At 36.4% G+C, this 21389-nt stretch overlaps 2 protein-coding genes across 15 annotated transcripts in view; one reads left to right on the top strand and one right to left on the bottom strand.

Moving 5' to 3' along the window:
* Positions 1–21389, top strand: part of doc2g (double C2-like domains, gamma) — a 169660-nt gene that overhangs the window by 147973 nt on the left and 298 nt on the right. For 13 of the 14 annotated variants that reach the window (XM_073908951.1, XM_073908942.1, XM_073908944.1 and 10 more), the window contains 3 exons: positions 1745–1826; positions 5272–5368; positions 16929–21389. The exon at positions 16929–21389 is cut by the window's right edge and continues 298 nt beyond it. In XM_073908951.1, coding sequence (XP_073765052.1) covers positions 1745–1826; positions 5272–5368; positions 16929–17059 — 310 coding nt within the window. In that variant the 3' untranslated portion in view covers positions 17060–21389. The remainder of the gene's footprint in view (positions 1–1744; positions 1827–5271; positions 5369–16928) is intronic. The other variant, NM_001128554.1, reaches the window with a different exon arrangement.
* si:dkey-6n6.1 overlaps positions 5969–21389 on the bottom strand; it is a 215547-nt gene continuing 200126 nt past the window's right edge. The window contains exon 8 of the transcript XR_012383541.1: positions 5969–6147. The gene's annotated coding sequence lies outside the window, so the exon portion shown is untranslated. The remainder of the gene's footprint in view (positions 6148–21389) is intronic.

The raw sequence follows: 21389 nt of genomic DNA on the forward strand, positions 1-21389 counted from the left end.
TTAAAAATAATATTATGTTCAGGAGGACTAATATTAATAAACTTATTAGTTTTTGCATTTTTACAAAAATATGTTTTTCATTCTTGCTATACTAATAGAAATAAGATTTTCTCAGAAGAATAATATAAAAGGAGAAAATATAAGAAATATAGAAGAAAAATATAAAAGGAAATAAAGGGAAATTAGGCAACAGGAGATAAGCTTGTTCTGTTGAGGATATATATCATATATATTGAGGATATGCAAATGAAGTCAGAATTATTAGCCCCTCTGAATCATTAGCCCCCGGTTTATTTTTTCCCCAATTTCTGTTTAACAGAGGGGAAATTTTTTTAACACATTTCTAAACATAATTGCTTTAATATCTCATCTCCAATAACTGATTTCTTTTATCTTTGCCATGATGACAGTAAATAATATTTGACTAGATATTTTTCAAGACACTTATACAGCTTAAAAAGACATTTAAAGGCTAAACTAGGTTAATTAGGTCACCTATGCAGGTCAGGGTAAATAGGCAAGTTATTGTATAACGACGGTTTGTTTTGTAGACTATTGAAAAAAAAAATGCTTAAAGGGGCTAATAATTTTGACCTTAACATGTTTTTTTTTTTTTTTTTAATAAAATTGGATTTTATTCTAGTAGAAATAAAACAAATAAGACATTCTATGAAAATTTCCTTGCTCTGCTAAATATCATTTGGGAAATAAAAAAAGGGTGGGGGGGGGGGGGGGGTCAAAGGGGGGCTTATAATTCTGACGAATTAATCTTCCTTAAAGTTAGAAATGTAAATTCCTATGCAAATATTTTTAAACTGAATTAAATGATAAAAACACACATAAATAATGAATGTTTTGGTAACTTTATGGTTAATGTTGAAAGCAATCATGACTGTTTTCAAAAGTGTTTTTTAAATTCTGGTCTATAAAAATGCTGATTACCATTGCAGATCCAGTGATGGGACTATTTTGTATGTGAACATTGAGATGCTGCAATATATTGTGCAGCCCTAATATATATTGTCATTTACTTTCAATCAAGTTTACAGTCAAGCTTTTCTGATGAGTGAGCTCAAAAAAGGACATCTTCTTTCTCAATATATTCTTTCTGATACTGTAACTTTATACATGGACCTTGGAGAACAGTCTTTAAAAAAAATTTAAAAAAAAGCAGTTCATGACCCTTTTAAATGTTGTTTTTCACAACTCGCCATTGACTGGTGTAGATGGTAAAACATCACTTACATCACACCCTGATGTGTTTTTTCCCATTCACACATGTCTCTTTCCATCTCCCTCCTGTGTGACATGTTGTGTAGGTTGATATTTCCCATGAATAATAAATGATGAGTCCTGATTGGTAATCCACTGATGACTCCACTGAGCCGCAGACCTTGTTGGATGCATCATCTGTCCTCCAACAACCTCTCAATCCATTCATTCCATCAATCCTCAATTAGAGATTATCATCTCTCCTTCTGCAATAGACTGAATGAATCACCAAAAACACCACCAACATCTCGCTCCACAAGGTCTCTCTTTCACTCACATTCGTCATGCTCTAAAATGAGCTCCTAAAGCCTTGTCTGTGTGTGTGGTTTTTTCTCTCTCTCGATTGTGTTGCGGATGTTTAGAGAGCCGAAGACGCACCAGGCTAATGATTTGCTTTGATGTTTTAGAAGTTATAAAATTCTCACTGCGGAGGAATGATTCATTTCTGCTTATTTCTCTGTCTCTTTATCAGTATTTTGCAGCCTGACATGGGAAAGAAGTCCAAATATAAAACCACAGTGAAGAAGAAGACTCTAAACCCGGAGTTTAACGAGGTCAGGTTTTCCTATTAAAGGTGTGGTTACATAAGGCTGCACAATTAATTAAGATTATAATTCAAGAATAAAATGCTAATTCCTTTCCCTTTAAAGTCTACTTATGATGCAACAGAAGATTTTCTTTTTAATTTAAGGCAGAACATTGTTAGTAGTTTTCCCTGTTTAATAGTCACAGCTAAAATATGGGAAATTTGGATATAGTCATAGTCATGCAACCCCTTTTCACTTTGTTCTATTCTACACTGAAAAAAAAGTTAATTAACAGTAGTCATTAGCTCATAGTTCATGAAGATTTTTAGTTTATTTATAATTTTGAACTACATTAGGGGATCTTGATCTCTGCTTATATATATATATATATATATATATATATATATATTAAGGGTGTCACAATTTCGATTTTAAATCGAAATCGATCGAAATTTATGCTCAATTTCGATTATCAAATCAAAAAATTGAATCGTCGATGCTGCCACGCCCCCATGGCACATCAGATTGGTTTGCCAAGCAGGAAAAAAGCAGGCTTGTTGAAGTGCTTGTTAAACTGCAGACGCAGGGGGCCCGTCGACAGAGTTTAAACCCTCTCCTCTTTCAATGAAGTCGCCGGTGTGGAAGTATTTTGGATTGCCAGTGAGTTTTGTTGACAACGTTCGTGTTGTCGACAAAAAACACAGTTTGCAAGCTCTGCTATGTGCGTATTAGGGTTTGTCCGATAGACAACACCAGCATCGCGATCCTCCGCCCCGCCCCCGTTGCAAATCCGCTCGCGAACAATACACACTCAGGCCCTGTGTACACTAATATGTCTTTGTTTTTAAATGGCATTTTAGAACGACAATGATCCACATCCACACTAGCGTGTAGCATTTCTGAGCAGCCCTCCTTCCTCACTACCGCTGAAAACGCACATCACGTGACCACACACACTCATTTACACACAGACATAAACACAGCCATGCGCTCGAGACAGCGGGTCAGTAGACTGCTTCAATCTTTCAGTCACTTGTACTTAGTCATTTTAGCGAACACCTCAGATACTGTTGGCTGGTTCCTGTTGGTTGTGCACCTTTTTTTACCGACGCCATTATAACGACACAGATCACTGCCTATTCACGAGTCCCGCATAAAAAGTAATTGACAGGTGGTAATCATGTGTGTAACTTACCTTCATTCATTTACTGTGTGATTTGTTTATCGGTAAAACAAAGACCATGCAGGTCAGGTAGTTTAAACAGTAGGCTACAAATAATTAATTTGTTATTAATTCATTAATTATTCATAATCGAAAATCGAATCGAACCGTGACTTTAGAATCGAAAATGTAATCGAATCGAGGATTTGGAGGATTGTGACACCCTTAATATATATATACATATATATATATATATATATATATATATATATATATATATATACTGTATATATATATATATATATATATATATATATATACTGTATATATATATATATATATATATATATATATATATATATATATATATATATATATATATATATATATATATATATATATTATAGTGTAAACCTGGTAATGAGCTGCGGAAACTTTTTTAGTTCCGTTGTCTGGATTTACGTGACAAAAGTCTTGTCACCTACGTAAGTTTTAGGAACAGCAAATAATAACTTGACTTCTAGTTGATCATTTGGTATCAGAAATGGCTTATATAAAAGGCAAAGGCCTCTAGATTACACCTATTTTACCAAAATTAAATATAATCATGCCTTGATTTTTAAAAAAATCAAGAAAGCGCCTTGCAGGACTCCCAGAGTTCATCAAGAGTCGTTGGATTCATCTTTAATGCCTCCTCCTTTATTTACCCCAAACATGCTCAATAATGTTCATGTCTGGTGACTGGGCTGGCCAATCGTAGAGCACATCGACCTTCTTTGCTTTTAGGAGCTTTGATGTGGAGGCTGAAGTATGAGGAGCGCTATCCTGCTGGAGAATTTGGCCTCTCTTGTGGTTTGTAAAGTAAGGGGCAGCACAAATGTCACGATATCTTAGGCTGTTGATGTTGCCATCCACTCTGCAGATCTCACGCATGCCCCCATTCTCAATGTAACTCCAAACCATGATTTTTCCTTCACCAAACCTGACTGATTTCTTTAAGAATCTTGGGTCCATGCAGGTTCCAATAGATCTTCTGAAGTATTTGTGATGATTAAGATAGCTCAACAGATGATTATCTGAAAAATCTGCCTACTGCCACTTTTCCAAATGATCAACTAGAAGTCAAGTTATTATTTGTTTCTATTACAACTTGAATTGATATACTCTATCTATGTTAGGAAGTGTATATATTTGTTTTCAGTTCATAATACAATAGATGGTTTCAAACTACTAAAATTGTTAGTAAAAGTCACTTTTTAAAATGGTAGTTGCATTTACATTTAAAAATGGTCCTACAATGCAAATCGGAAGCATAAAAGGAAAGAAAACTCCTGTGAAGCATGAGCTACAAGCAACACCTAATTAACATTTATTTTTAGAGTGAGTTTAATCCATTAATATTCTTATTTATATGTGGGTGAACAGAGACTGTGTGCAAATTGCTTCTTGAGTTTTGATTTCTGGGAAAATGCTAGACATTATTTTAATCTATCATTTTTATTTGGCTATTTGTATGGGTATTTTACTTAGAAACCTGAATGGATTTCTTTCTTCTGAACACAAAACAAGAAGTCAATTGGGACCAGTAACTGTTTGGTTAACCACATTCTTTATAGTATGAAAAATACTATGGAAGTCAATGAAGACTGGAAACATTTCGGAAAGTAAAAGGTTTAATCAGTTTTAAAATAACTTGAAGATGAGTAAAAAATGAAAGCATTAACATTTTAACAGTATTAATATTGAACTCTTCCTTTAAAAATGTGAGGAAAAAAAAAAAAGGTTACTTACAGTTTTACCTTCCCAAGCCAAACAAGACCACAGTCTTGTTTCACAGGTGTATTTTTGGCAATAGCAGCAAACCATTGGGTCAGTAATTGCTTTTTAATAAAATTATTGATCTTTTATGCCAAAAATCATCATTATATTAAGTAAAGATTTTGGTCCGCTAATATATTTTGTAAATTTTCTACTGTAAATATATAAAAACTTATTTATCTGATGAGTAATGTGCAGTGCTCATGATAAAACATGATTTAAACAAACTTTAAATTTTATTTTATTATGCATTAAGATTGTTTTTGAACCAGATTTGTAATAGTTGTAAATCCGTCAAATGTTGTCATATCATAACAAACCATACATAAGTATAAAGCTTATTTATTCAACATTAAATTAATAAATAAGCTTTCTACTGCTTTCATTATTCAACCCTGGTTTTGTGGTCCAGGGTTACAGTTCTGCTCATTGTGATCACATATGTTGTTGTTTTTCCTCCACTAAAATCCATGTGTGTCCTCTTTAAACCAGGAGTTTTCCTATGATGTCCCACATGATCAGCTCGCCAAGAAAACCCTGGAGATCTCAGTCTGGGATTATGATCTGGGCATGAGCAATGACTTCATAGGTGAGTTTTACGAGGAAAAACATGGTTTCCATTGAGGACTATGGGGCAAAGCTTTTGATCAAACATTAATATCAGTAAATATCCTTATGAAAAATGGAAAGTACTTAAGACTTAAGTACAGCAGAAGGGTTAAGAGGATGATTACACATTTAAATATGAAAGGTTAATATATAGTTAGAATTGTTGGATATATAGTTAGTGATTGGTTTTAGTTTTTAGTTAAATGTTTGTTTTGCAAAATACTGATAAAATGTATATACATTTTTATATAGATAGATAGATAGATAGATAGATAGATAGATGGATGGATGGATGGATGGATGGATGGATGGATGGATGGATGGATGGATGGGTGGGTGGGTGGGTGGGTGGGTAGGTAGGTAGGTAGGTAGGTAGGTAGGTAGGTAGGTAGATAGATAGATAGATAGATAGATAGATAGATAGATAGATAGATAGATAGATAGATAGATAGATAGATAGATAGATAGATAGATAGATAGATAGATAGATAGATAGATAGATCCACACACACTCATTCACACACACACAGGGAGAACATGCAAACATGCAAACTCCTCATAGAAATATATATATCTGATCATATTTTTTCTTCTGGAGAAAGTCTTATTTGTTTTATTTTGGCTAGAATAAAAGCAGTTTTTACTTTTTTAAAAACCATTTTTGGAACAAAATTATTTGCCCCTTTAAGCTGTATTGTTTTAATAGTCTACCGAACAAACCATCGTTATACAAAAACGTGCCTAATTACCTTAACCTGCCTAGTTAAACTAATTAACCTAGTCAAGCCTTTAAATGTCACTTAAAGCTGTATAGAAGTGTCTTGAAAAATATATAGTAAAATATTATTTACTGTCATCATGGCAAAGATAAAATAAATCAGTTATTAGAGATGAGTTATTAAAACTATTATGTTTAGAAATATGTTAAAAAAACATTCTCTTCGTTAAACAGAAATTGGGGGGGAAAAATAAACAGGTGAATAATTCAGGGGGGCTAATAATTCTGACTTCAACTGTGTGCAGAATATATACATTTTTGTTTTTGGCACAAAAGAATACAAATTTTAATTTTCTAACATATTTAAATATGTTTTAGTTAACAGAAGAAAATTATTATATTATTATATTATTGGTTATATATGGTAATTATTGGTGCAATAACCCTTCAATTTCAACAAATGAAAACATTTATTATTCTGACCAATTTTAAAAAAATATATCTTTATTTGATATTTAGAACAAAATGTTACCAGACCATTGTAGAATAAAACGAATAACATTTTATAATTATATTTACCTAGTAAATCCAGAAAACTGAGAACTTCCAAGCGGTCTTTAAACAGCTATTTAAATATAGCAATAATCAATATTGATTTGTAAAGTTGTGATTTTAATCACTGCAAAAATCTATGATGCTTGGAATCCCAAAGTAAAAGCATTGCTGTAAGTACAAATGGAGAATTACTTATTTTGACCTTGATCTTTCCTTTAAAGGAATGTCTCACCTGAAAAAATGAAACGTGTGACCTTTCCAAAATGCTTGTGCTATGTGAGAGGTTGTGAACTAAAGTGTCTTGTGAATGCGCATTGCTGAGCTGGACAAAGGCTGACATTTGTAGTAAACAAAAGTGTGTGTGTGTGTGTTTTCCTTCTGGAAATGGCTGATCTTTTCACTAGAAAGGACCCCTATTTGTGGCCTGAAGTCGTGTTGAATTCCTTTAGGCTCCTCTAACATAGGATTTATACCATTAAAACTAATAACATGTTGAGGCTGTTCACTTGCGTTTTTAAAATCTTTAAAAAGTCAAGTGCAGACCTACGCTCTTGGCTTTATCCATACACATTTTTGGTGGCCTTGATTGCATTTTTATTTTTGTGCGAACTGTTCACTGTTCAAGGGATAGTTCACCCAAAAATTGAAAGTCTATCATCATTCATTTACTGGACACTTGTTCCCAATTCTGTTTCTTTTATTCCTGTTAAACACAAAAGAAGATATTTTGGAAAATGTTGGTAACTGGCACCCTCCATTGTAGTTTTTTTTTCTACAATGGAAGTCAATGGGTGCCAGCTACCAGCATTCTTCAAAATGCCTTCTTTTGTGCTCAACAGAAGAAAGAAACTCAAACATGTTTAAAACTACATGAGAGAGAGTAAATGATGATGTCATTTTTATCTTGGGGTGAACCGTCCCATTGAGATGCTGCTATTTTGACAATCTATTTTCATTTGCAGAATAAGAGAAGCATTTTATTTTTAGGGCTATTTCATACTCCCTTTATTGCAAACCTGTGTGACTTTTTCTTTCATGGACAGCCAAATGTGTGTATCTGCATGTCCACTTTAAACACAATCAATATGCTCTGAGGCTCCAAAAACAAAACACAAAAAAACTCACAAAAGAATGATAAAAATACTCCAGTATGAACCACAAGATAGCTTTGTGTGAGAAACTGACTGCAGTTTAAGTCGTTAATCACTCAGAGTATCCCCTGACAGCCATGGTCACCATTCACTTTTAATGAAAGGCCAGTTTGGACATTCTGCTATAAATAACTGCTTTTGTGCTTCGCTTAAAAGAAAAAAAGATCATACAGGTTTGGTGAGAAAATGACTTCGCTTTCTTTATTATCCACAAGTGGAAATTTGTTTTTAGAATCACCACATAATTCATCAACATCATCACATAATGTGACATAAAAAACAAGTAAACCCTAATACAAAATATTAAATTAAAGGCAAATAATACAATCAACCCTGCTAATACTCAAATTCCACTATGTACAGTTCTAAGGGCAGCTTCCACAAATTATATTTTTAAGGAACTGATGTGTATTTACACTTTATAAGGTACACCTGTCTAACTGCTCGTTAACTCAAAACTCTAATCAGCCAATCACATGGCAGCAACTCAATGCATTTATGCATGTAGACATGGTCAAGATGATCTGCTGCAGTTCAAATCAAGCATCAGAATGGGGAAGAAAGGTGATTTAAGTGACCTTGATCGTGGCATGGTTGTTAGTGCCAGACTGGTCTGAGTTTTTCAGAAACTGCTGATCTACTGGGATTTTCACGCACAACCATCTCTAGGGTTATACAGAGAATGGTCCAAAAAAAGAGCAAAATATCCAGTGAGCGGCAGTTCTGTGGGCACAAATGCTTTGTTGATGCCAGAGTTCAGAGGAGAATGGCCAGACTGGTTCCAGCTGATAAAATGGCAACAGTAACTCAAATAACCACTTGTTACAACTGAGTTCTGCAGAAGAGCATCTCTGAATGCACAACACGTCCAGCCTTGAGGCAGATGGGCTACAGGAGCAGAAGACCACACCGGGTGCCACTCCTGTCAGCTAAGAACAGGAAACTGAGGCTACAATTCACACAGGTTTACCAAAACTGGACAATAGAAGATTGGAAAAACGTTGCCTGGTCTGATGAGTCTCGATTTCTGCTGCGACATTTGGATGGTAGGGTCAGAATTTGGCATCAACAACATAAAAGCATGGATCCATCCTGCCTTGTATCAATGATTCAGGCTGGTGGTGGTAGAGTAATAATGTGGGGTTAACGCGCCATGTCAAAGCGTGACTGGTTTCTTGAACATGACAATTAGTTCACTGTACTCAAATGGCCTACACAGTCACCAGAGCTCAATCCAATAGAGCACCTTTAGGATGTGGTGGAATGGGATGGGCAGCCTACAAATCTGCAGCAACTGGGGGATGCTATCATGTCAATATAGACCAAAATCTCTATGGAATAATTCCAGTATCTTGTTGAATCTACGTCACAGAGGATTAAGGCAAGTTTCGAAGGGTCCAAGGGGTCTAACCCGGTTGTACCTAATAAAGAGGCCGGTGAGTGTATATAACGCATCTTTTATGTATAGCCATACACCTAAAGCGCTTTAGAATCATGAGGGTGGTCTCTTCTCGATGGACCAGTAAATGTGTATTTGAAACACATTTTTCAGTCAGGTTGCTTTAGAGCCGGGACAAAGCAGTCAGCAATTGGGCTTTGTTGGTCCATCGGACAGGATAGTTGGTTTGATTTGTCCCACAAGCTACCTCTCATCATGTCAATGTCAACATGTCAAATTGGCATCAGCTCTTGGCTGAAGTTATTCAGCAATGAATCAGTGCGCAAGTGTGATGTAGTAAAGTGACGTAACAAGTAAACAATTCAAGACATGACATCACAAAAAGTCTGGCTTTAATTTTGCTACATTTTTCAAATATTTGCAAACGATATGGATCATTAGATTGTCAGACATATTTGCAGGAGCAAATCCCTCAGTGTTGAGTGACAATTAATGTGATGATGATGCTAAATGCTGCTTTATTTACGATTAGCTTGGGTGCGTTGGAAGTTTTGGTTTACCTGTTTGGAACGATAACACAGATATTGCCTCCCATGATGTGGATGCTCTTGTGCAGTCACAGAACGCTTGCTCTTGAATCAGTCAACGGCGTTAGCTTGGTGTCCTTGTCAGTTTTAAAAAGCATAAGTTTTGCTATATGGTTACACCTTCCGTCCACACTACAACGTAGTTTTTGAGCATTTTGAAAACGCTGAAGAGGCCTTTTTCATTTTAAAATGCTGCTGCGCCGTCTCAGTGTGAATGAGGGAAAACAGAGACATCTGAAAACGGAGGTGTGGCTGCAGACATTAGCCTATCTGATTTGGGCTTTTTTCACAACATTAAGTAACCTACACACAGTTCAGTCCTGCATCCTTTCCTTAAGTTCAGACTTCGCAAGATTGATATAGACAACATCGAGTAAATCTTCAAAGGGAACAGTGTACTTTATAACTTCATTTGCATCACCCAGGCAACGTTGTTTCACTTTCTTAACAATTAAATGAAAACATGATCATGACATGATAAGGAATGGCCTATTTTCATTTTGATATTAACTTAACACACACTAAAAATGGTGTCGTGTAGCTACATATTTATATGACCATCATCTTCATTGTATGCATATTTATAACAAAACGGAGCCTATAACATAACTGCCTCCTTTCATTTTTAATGATAAATACAAAACAGACCCTGCCTCTTTTGCTGAATATCAGTTTTAATAATCAATAATGGCCATTATAAAAGTATAACGCACAATAAGTTTATACAAGCAATCAGTCAAATGTGTACAATCAGTGTATGCTGTTACATAAAGTATAATATGTCTTTGCGCTCAGCCAAAACACATTACCTTAGAGAAAGTAATAGATTCAAAAGACCAAAGAGTTATTAAATAGGGACAAGATTAGTTAAATATCACATTTAACAACTATAGTGAGATGAAATCCAACAGAAGATACTTGGTGAACTGTCCAACCTGTGCTGCTCTCATCTGGGGTGGTGTCTGCAGAGGACCCGCTGACTGCCTGGAGCTCAGACATCCGCATAAGTTGCTGTGCATGACAGAGAGTGTGTGTGGTCACATGATGTCCGTTTTCAGCTGTATAGTGTGGACGCAGAGTGATTCAGAAATGCTAGGTGAAACGCCAGTGTGGACGCGGATCATTTTACTAGTGTATTAGTGTAAACAAGGTCTGAGTCTTTAAAATCTTTCCACGGGTGATCTTACAGGTGCAGATACAGCTCTGCTGCTCCACTCTTCAGTGTATTGATGTGGCTGGTGTTGTTTTTCTGTCTTACCCCATGGGTGAATACTTATTTGAGCTATTTTTTTTGTCAAATAAGTTTTTTTATTTGGTTGTTGAATAAACTTACAATAATCACAGGATTAGTTTTCTGATATGCATACATTTACAAAAAAAAAAATAAATAAATAAACACCCCAAGCCCAGCCTGTAAGTATACACTACAGTGATAATCAAAACAACTTTTAGTTACAATACATTGCTTTGGGGGGAAGAATTCCCCATGAAGTAATAAAAGAAAGGGCCCCAAATTTTCTGAAATTGTCCAATATTGCCTTTTAAAATAAATCTGGTTCGTTCTAGGTGCAGAGTAGATATCAATTCTTCAAGCCATAGTTTGGCAGTTGGAGGATTAACATTTTTCCAATACAACAATAGCAGCTTTTTGGCTGTAATCAAACAATATGCAAGGAATTTCTGTTGTGGACTGCTCAAAGAATATGTATAATCAGAATGTCCTAATATAATAAGCATTGGGTCAGGATCTATATGTTGATCAAGAACATCTGAAAGCACTTTAAAGACCTCATTCCAGAATCCCTGTATTTTATGACAGAATGCAAAACTATGAGCTAAATCAGCTTCTTCTGATTTGCACTTATCACAAATGGGAGATATGTTGGGGAAAATCCTATGTAATTTCTTTTTGGAGAAATGTAGCCTATGTAAGACCTTGAACTGGATGAGGCATAATCTAGTGTTGATTGATTGTTTATCAATGTCCTCTAAGCTATTCTGCCAAATCTCTTCTGAAATTTTGATGCCAAACTCTTCTTATTTGAGCTATTGATAAATTTTATTCAATCGTCTGTGTGGTTTGCCCACAATTGCGCTAGCAATTTCAACTACTCGGCACAGTTTTTGCTTTTTAACTGGCAATAGTCCATACCACATAGTCAAGTTGAAATGCATAACACAATGATGACAGAATCTTCATTTTTGCCTGAAGTGTCCTTTAATGAAAGCAGTGTAGTGCAGAGCAGCTCTTGAGGTCTGTTTAGTGACGTGTTTGTTCATGGATGAATGACACTTGCACTGTGTAACGATCAGGACAGTGAGAGTAATTGATGTCAGTGTCTCTGATTTAGGCTGAGGGACGGATGGAGGGGATCAGGAAGGAAAGTGTGCAGAAATTAAAGGATGTGAAGGAATGGGGGATTGTGAGGCGTGAAGGCTCACGGAGGACGCAGGTCTCAGACTGACGAGTGCAATGAAGCTTAGTATTTATTTAACATTTTCCTGGATCTTTTCAACCGGCTTGTCTTTCCCGAGCTCCCTGTCTGTTTCCTTTTCTTTTTCTTCTGTTCCCCATGGCAGGGATGTCATGCGTAGGGTTCATTTGTCATGGCTTGCTCGTGGCCGTGAGCATGTGCTATTGATGCGAGGTGTGTGTGTTTGTGTGTTTGTGTAGGAGGGATCGAAGCGGGGCAGAGTCTCAGTACGTGAGGGGCCTGATGAAATGAAACGCAGCTTGTGTCCACAAACGCTTCACACACAGCTTCATTATTCAGAGCGAGTTTAGGTGTTAGACTAAAGAGAGACGCGCTGAAGTGTCTAGGCAAAAAATATTCCACTTCACAAGTGTCATTTGTGTTATTTTAGAAGGATTGATATCCTACTATAGGCTATTAGTTATTTTTCGCATACAATTTTAAATCCTTTTTTCTGTCGGTGAGCAATTAATTCATTCAAATTAATCCACCGAAAAAAAGGTTTGTTTTGGTAATCTTCAATCAAAGTCTGACCATTTGCTACCACGTTTGGAGTGGTGGTCCTTCTGTTGATGTCAGTTTGATGCTTCAGCCACAATATTCTTAACCACGCCCCTTTACCATTAGTTTGCTACGATGGAAGGATGTGCAAAAAGAAAGCTCCGCCCCCACTCAATATTTCGCTTCAGTTGGAAGTATAGGTTGTTTTTACATCACGTCATTGATGACGCACGAAATTCAGATGGAGAGCAGGAAGTGATTCATCTACAAAGAAATCACTGTCAGAACATCTATTTATGTGTTCTGCTGTTTATAATTGGCCGAATTGCGAAATGCCAAACAGTTTTTTTTTTTTTATAGACTTCCAAAAGTTTTTGTTTATAAACAGGGAAAATTTCAAGAAACTAGCTGAAAAATGGAAGAAAAGGCGGCATGTAATCAACATTTATTTAACTTTATATTGAACATGATCGTTCATTTGACGGCACCAATAATAATAATAATAGTAATAATAATAGTAGTTAAAGAAATAACAATAATAATTCCTTACATTTATATAGTGCTTTTCTAGACACTCACTTTACACATTGGGGGAATCTCCTCTATCACCTGGATGACGTGACGGCTGCTATATTGCGCCAGACCACACACTACATACAGTTGAAGTCAGAATTATTAGCCCCCCTGACTTATTAGTGCCCCTGTTTATTTTTTTCCCAAATTTCTGTTTAATGGAGGGAAGATTGTTTTAGCATATATCTAAGCATAATAGTTTTAGAAACCTATTTCTAATAACTGATTTGTTTTATCTTTGCCATGATGACAGTAAATAATATTTTACTTAATATTTTTCAAGACACTTCTATATAGCTTAAAGTGACATTTAAGGCTTAACCAGGTTAATTAGGGTAACTAGACAGGTTAGGGTAATCAGGCAAGTTATTGTATAACGATGGTTTGTTCTGTAGACTATTGAGAAAAAAATTTGCTTAAAGGGGCTAATAATTTTGTCCCTAAAATGGTGTTTAAAAAATTAAAAACTGCTTTTATTCTTGCTGAAATAAAAAAAATCAGACTTTATCCAGAAGAAAAAATATTATCAGACATACTGTGAAAATTTCCTTGCTCTGTTAAACATAATTTTGGAAATATTTAAAAAAGAAGAAAAAAATTCAAAGGGGGGCTAATAATTATGACTTCAACTGTACCAGCTGATTGGTGGAGACAGAGGCCAGTGGGCAAATTTGGCCAGAATGCCGGCGTTAAACCCCTACTCTTTTTCGAAGGACATCCTGGGATTTTTAACGACTGCAGATAATCAGGACCATCTCATCCAAAAGACGGCACTCACTGAGCAGTATAGAATCCCCTTCACTATACTGGGGTGTTAGGACCCACACAGACCGCAGGTTGAGCACTCCCTGCTGGCCTCACTTACACCACTTCCAGCAGCAATCTAGCTTTCCCATGTGGTCTCCCATCCAGGTACTGACCGGGCGCAGCCCTGATTAGCTTCAGTGGGTGACCATGTGAAAGTTTCAGAGAACTTGCTGCTAGCTAATAAAGATTATATACAGGCCTCGCTATGTGTATATATATGTTAATGTGTTATATAAAAGTCAGATACAAACACCACCACACAAAATCCAGGAGAACATAAATAACGTACCTTGCCATGTAATCACTGCAATGAAATCTTCTTCTTGTTTTGCAATAATCCAAGTCTTCGCTGGAGTTTGGACAGAATAAACAAGCATAACGTGAACATCGAGATGTGCAGCAGCGGTGAAAGTTTGTTGATGGAAAGTTCATCGACAGAACAAAAAAGTAATGCAGCCCTTGCGACAAAACTAGAGGTTATTATTGTGGAGCACTTTTTCCTTCTTACAAAAATAAATAAATAATAATGTAGACTACGCGTTTACGCTTTTGTGTGCTTTCATCTGTTATTTTATGATGTCTGGAAAATATTTGCATGGGGAAAACCACATAGTAAAGTGTTTAATTTGTACAACTTTTAGTTAATAAATGCTACAGAATACTGTAGCATAGTACACTGAAAAACTATAATAAATATGGTAAAGTTAGTGTAAACTGTGGTGCATTGTGATGGTGTGTAATTATAGCGTAGAAAACTGAAGCTTATCGAATAATTAGTTTATTACTACAGTTGTGTTGTACTACAGCAACAATATAATCACAACGACAGTTTCATTCAAGTAATTATCTGTAGTATGCTTATAGTATACTATAATAATTACTATAGTATTCTTTCATGTAACGTAGCCGCCTCAATGACAGGCAAATATATTTGAGTTCAATAGAAAACTCTTTAGTGATATAAGGATCAAGCCCAACATATGTTAATGATATATTTTCAACATATGTGCAGCATATATTTTCTATTTATATTTCCCTTGAAATATGGTGTAAATCACAAAAAGACGGACTTTCCTTTAAGTCTCCCATTCATTTTTTTACTTTCTGCCCTCCATCTGAATTACGTAGGTTATCAGAACCACATGATTGCAAACATTCTATACATCAACATATTGAAATAAAAGTCTCATATAAGGCGCAGCGGAGGCTAAGTTAGATCTAGTCTGCTGGTCCCCCGGGCTCTGCACGGCTGGGGAAATTCCAAATTGAACCAAAACAACCTATATCAATTGGCCTAAGATTGGCAAGGAAAATTCGGAGATTGCAACCAACAGAACCTGGGAATTAAAAATAAAAGTCTCATATAAATGTATGAATGTTAAAGGTTTAGATTGTTTTAATAATTATATCGATTCATTTTTATTTAGTTTCACTGTAGTATTTCAAATCAAATAAACCATGATTGGGAAATGTTAACTTGGTGACTGTCTTGAATGTGTTTAATTGAATTGAGACAGAGCTGTGAATGTCAATGCAAGATTTAAAACCGAGCAGATTTATGTGGCAATAGAGAGCAGCAGGTATTAAAACAGGTTGCATGCTCGTCACTCTCTGCTAAGTGTTATTAATCTCATAAATATGTAAATAAGGACCTAATTACTAACCAGAATATGAACAGAATATTGCTTAGAATAGATTAGAGAAATAATGAATAGCATGTAGTTGCTTAATACATAAACAATGTGGATAGAATATCAGGGAGAATACAGTACTTAGCTGTTTAAGCATCATAGGTTTGGCATGTGTAAGATTTTCTTTTCTTTTCCAAAGGTAATTATGTTATTTTTTCCCATTTATCTTAATACTGGGACTAAGACTGCATATAAAGTATTTATAAATCAGCACATTTAATAAATGTTCATAAATATACACTGTATAGCTATGGATAAAAATCACTTGCAAATGGTATCTCTGGATTTTAAATTTTTTAGTAATTTGTTTCAGTAAATCCTAATTTGTATTTTGTTTTGCAAAAACACCTGTCATTTAAAACACACAATGATAATTGATAAAAAAATACACACACACACACACACACACACACGCACACACACGCACACACACATACTGTATATATGAAACGGCCAAACTGCAGTTAAAGTCAGGCATGCTGATGATTTGATTCAGAAGGGCACTTTTTTGTCAGACTGCTCACTGGTCAGGTATACATCCGCGCTAAACTATCAAGGTTAAAGTCATCATAGCTTGTGTAGAATAAACTCAGCTCCCAGATAAGAGTCTCACGATAACGCAGCACGTTAACGTCGATAACGGCCCACCACTAATAAATATATATATATATATATATATATATATATATATATATATATATATATATATATATATATATATATATATATATATATATATATATATATTATACCAAAATAAATACCCTACATGTCAATACTTTAATTCGAAATATAGAAGAAATATTATCAGACCTTTATAGAAAAAAAACAAATATTAACAGTTTACTCAAACACATGCCTAGTAAATATAATACATTAAGTGAAACTAAGAACTTTCATAAATGGACCATCAGTGAACATAACAGACTTCATTCAAAATCCTTTAAAAAGTCTTTCACACATCAAACTTTTAAACAATAGTGTAATTATGATTTTTTTTTTTTTTACCCTTTTTTAATGTGGTGATCACGCAACCCTGTTATTTTCATTTATCGTCTTATTGTTCTGTGTCTCTCTTTCTCAGGTGGAGTTGAATTGGGGATTAACGCCAAAGGAGACAGACTGAAACACTGGTTCGAGTGTCTAAAATACAAGGGAAAGAAAGTGGAATACTGGCACACACTGACACAGCAAGGAGCCCCAAGCAGTGACTAACAGACACACATGCACACGCACAGACTTCTCTGTAATACAAAACTAACGGAGTAATAATGAAAAAAAAGAAATGCAATAACGCTCAGTCTGAGAGTGACGGTGATGATGACGTTCAATATTCACGCGTGAGAAAAAGCATTATAATCTATTGTACAGCTAAGTGTCACATTCTTTTGTGATGAGAACGAAGCAAACGTGCGGTCACAAGTCGTGACGCACAACGAATCGAGCCCTTTCTTCTGGTATACACGTCACTTATGTGAAATCGTACCGTGTTGTGACTATGCCACAGGAACTCATGCCATATTATAGTGTTCTCGTTTATTACATGTTCAACGTGTAATAGCATCCTGGTGTTTGTTACAGTTGGTGGTGCCGTAATTTTGCACACTGTCGAAGCACAACACATTCGGCTGACTGTAAATGTCTACGTGTACCTACGTATTTACCTTTTGTGATTTGTTACGTATGAAAGTTTACAGTCTCTTCCAGCCCGACAAAAACAGGGCGCACGGGAAAAGCACAAGGGACAATCTCTGAAATAAAACACGGACTTCAGAGCAGAACTAAACGACAGTCACCTCAATGAACTGCGAATGTGTGCGCCTGTGTGTTTGTGTGAACGTCCCGTCAGTGTTTTTGTCTCTGAACGTGTCTCTCCATTGTTGATTGTTTGTACAGTCTACTAAAAAGAAGCGCTGATGCACGTTTTGACAGACTTTTTGCTTTTTTTTCCGGCGCCCTCTACTGGTTTAGAGGACTAACCGGCAGGACAGTGCCAGTACGGAGGAGGGGGAATCGCCTCTGGCAGGCCACATGCACAACTTCATGCCCCATTAGGGGTGAAATTAGCAATCAAACAAAGCCTTTGAAGGACAAACTACCTGGCGAAGGACGTCGGCGACAAAAGAGTCACACAGAAACAGGGTCGGCGAGCAATTAAAGGGCACACTTGCTTCGTAGTCCTGACAATGTGTTGACATTGATTCGGTGAAACGATGCACATTTCTTGCCGTGCTTGGGAGCTTCAGCTTTAATTGTTTTTTGCATTTATTAGCTATTCAAATCATCTACCTGAATCCGGACTCGAATGGAGACTTTTATACATTCAGTTGCACAACAGCTTACAAAGCTATCCCAAAAAAGACTATTCTGTCATTTACTTATGTTCCAAACCTGATTGAGTTTCTTACTTTTGAAGAATGTTGAAAACCTGTAATGTCCTGCTATGGAAGTCGATGGTTACAGGCTTTCAGCTTTCTTCGAAAAATCTTCTTTTGAGTTCAACAGAAGAAAGAACTCATAAAGGATTGGAACCACTTGATGGAGAGTAAATAGTGAGTAATATGTCATTTTTGAGTGAACTATCCCTTTAAGCCTACAGTATACTTTGGTTTTTACATGCAAGGACTTTCAGTAGATACTCCATTTGACACCTCATAATACTCAAACTCTAGTCTAATGTATGTGCCTTTATTTCTCTAAATTTTAGTAGTGATTTAACTGTATTTGCACACATTTGAAACACATGCATATAAAAGTGGGTGTCTGCCGTTTTTGCTCTCTTCAGTAGTTTGTTGTTCTTGTTTTGTCTACAGCTGTGTTTAAAATTGCCCCCTATCATACCCAATAATGGTGTGAATAAAAGTCAGGCAACGAATTTGGACCCTAAGTGCACTTGACGGATGCTTTCATGTCTTTGGTTGCTGTTCAATAATCATTTAAAACTAGTCAATTTGGCAATTCCTGTAGTAATGAATAGATTGACCTTATGGATGCACCGATATTGACATTTTGGCCGATCCGCTTAAAGCCTGGTTTATGCTTCTGCGTCAAGTGACCGACGTAACCCACGGCGCATGCAATGCGTGTAGCTGTGCATTTATACTTCTGCGCGCTGTCTCTGTTGGTCTGCATTAACACTTCCGAAACGCTAGTTGGCAGTAAGGTGTAAATGTTCCTGTGTCGAGTTTCTTTGCTGCTGTATCAGTATCAGGATGTACAAGTGGCTCAAACTCGCTCATTTTGAGGCAGGTATCGGCCGATGTGCAACAACTTTAACAACGAGGTAAACACAAAACAAAATTTTCCATCCGGAGCTCATTCACGGGACTCCACACTTGTAAACAATCAATTCCATCGGGGTCACGCCATTCGCGCGGCTCTCGGTCCCGCCCAGACTCGTCAGCGCTACCAAGCCGACTAATCACAGAGCTTGCGCTACGCGTCGTTGTGACGTGTAGTTACATTTTTTGAGAGGTGCACGTCAGCGATGCCGACGGCCACGGCGGAGGGCTATGCGTCAACGTCGTAGCATACGCGTGCGTTTGACGCAGAAGTATAAATCAGCCTTAAGTCACGATGTATGAAATAGTGTTTCTTTGTCAAAGCCGCTACTCATTTGAATTGAGAAAATATTCGTTTATGACCACTTTTTGCTCATAACACACGTTAAATTTAATTTTATATAAAATCATGGTGTACACAACAGTCTCTGGACTTGTTGCATCACAGACACCAAAATCTGGCCACCAGGTATTAGGCATTGTTATATATATTGCGATTGGGATTTTCGAAAGTATTACATCGCTTTGTAAACGTTTATTATTACTATTTGTTGAGTCTCCCCATATAGTTTGATAGAGCAATTGGACCCGGAAGCTGTTCACGTGATATCACACTTAACAAGCGGATGCTGATAACTTTTTATATTTGCAGTCTTGTTGACTACATTAATCACAAATTAGTACAACTTATCCATTGCTAAACTTTTCACAATGTAATTTTTACAATTTTTATTTCTAATGTCTGCTTTCTGTAGGTTTCCTCCGGGTGTTTCGGTTTCCCCCACAGTCCAAAGACATGCACTATAGGTGAATTGAATAAACTAAATTGGTTGTAGTGTATGAGTGTGAATGATTGTGTATGGGTGTTTCCCAGTTCTGGGTTGCGGCTGAAAGGGCATCCGCTGCGTAAAACATATGCTGGAATAGTTGGCATTTTATTCCACTGTGTCTACGTCCAAAATACAGACTGAGCAGAAGGAAAATGAATGAATTAATGTCTGCTTTTTTACTCCTATGCTCAAATTATTTATCGTTCGACACTAACATTCGCTTGCTAAGTGCGACGTCACGTGAAGCGGCTTCCAGGGCCAAGCGCTCTATCAAATTGTATGGGGAGACTAAACAAATGGTAATAACAAATGTTTACAAAGTGATGTAATACTTTCGAGAATCATGTTCGCAGTTATATGTCCATGCCTACTATCCGATGGCCAGAAAGTTATTATTTTTAAAAATAAATTGTTAAAATATTGGTGTCTGTGATGCAAGTCCAGAGACTGATGTGTTATGACAAAAAAAGTAGTCATAAACGTTTATTTTTTTTAATTCAAATGATTAGCGGCTTGGACTCGGAAATAGTTTTTCATCACGGTATACATGAAATACCGTGAAATATCAACAGTATACATCACGACTTAACAAGTGGATGGCAGCTTGATATATCATGCATCCTTAATTTATTTTGAGCTTCGTCAACAAAACTAGCATGTGAAAACTTAATTTAAGTCATTTGAAAATGAATACACACTGGCCGGTAAAGGCCCTATGACATAATTTCGAGAAGTGTGACGGAAGAACGGGGGTGGGGATGGTATCACGGATGAAAGTTAAAGGCGGCAGGGTGTGGTGGGGGGTGATTGGTATCTCCCTAATAGTATCTCTGGGGGCCCCAAAATGGTGTGAGCTCTAAGAATCGTCTTAAGTTACCCCTCGTAGCGGCGCCTCTGCATTACACTGCACCTGAATTACACCCCCATGCTGCATTCGGCCCCCATCTATGTACACTCATTATTGTGGTGCACTGTGGGATTTATTCGATTTTTTTCATAATATCCACAGGTTTTGGACACTATAGAAACGAGTGGCCTATTTAAGATTATTGGGACGATTTTAACAGCTTCCGCTTCTTTTGAAACTTTCAAACATCAGCCTGCTTTAGTATCGACACCTTGTGGACAAAATAAGTAGTGCAAAAACAAATCATTGCACATTTAAGAGAATTGAGTTGTGCAAGTAAAAACCGATTTATACTTTGGGATTAGCTATTAACCCTGTTTTTTCTCTCGTGGACCATGTATGCCGTTCCTGACCTAAAGCCTGACCCTTTATTTATTTTTTTAACATTTGGGTTATCAAACGACTGGCCTAAATGGTGTGTAATTATCAAATGTTATCTAAGCAGCTGCATGCTAAGTGAATGTCACATATGCTTTGATGGACCACCGATCGGCAGTGCTTATGTTTGTCCTAATATCCATCATCGG

This window comes from Danio rerio, chromosome 8 (assembly GCF_049306965.1).
Source record: "Danio rerio strain Tuebingen ecotype United States chromosome 8, GRCz12tu, whole genome shotgun sequence".
In the NCBI taxonomy this organism is placed as follows: domain Eukaryota; kingdom Metazoa; phylum Chordata; class Actinopteri; order Cypriniformes; family Danionidae; genus Danio; species Danio rerio.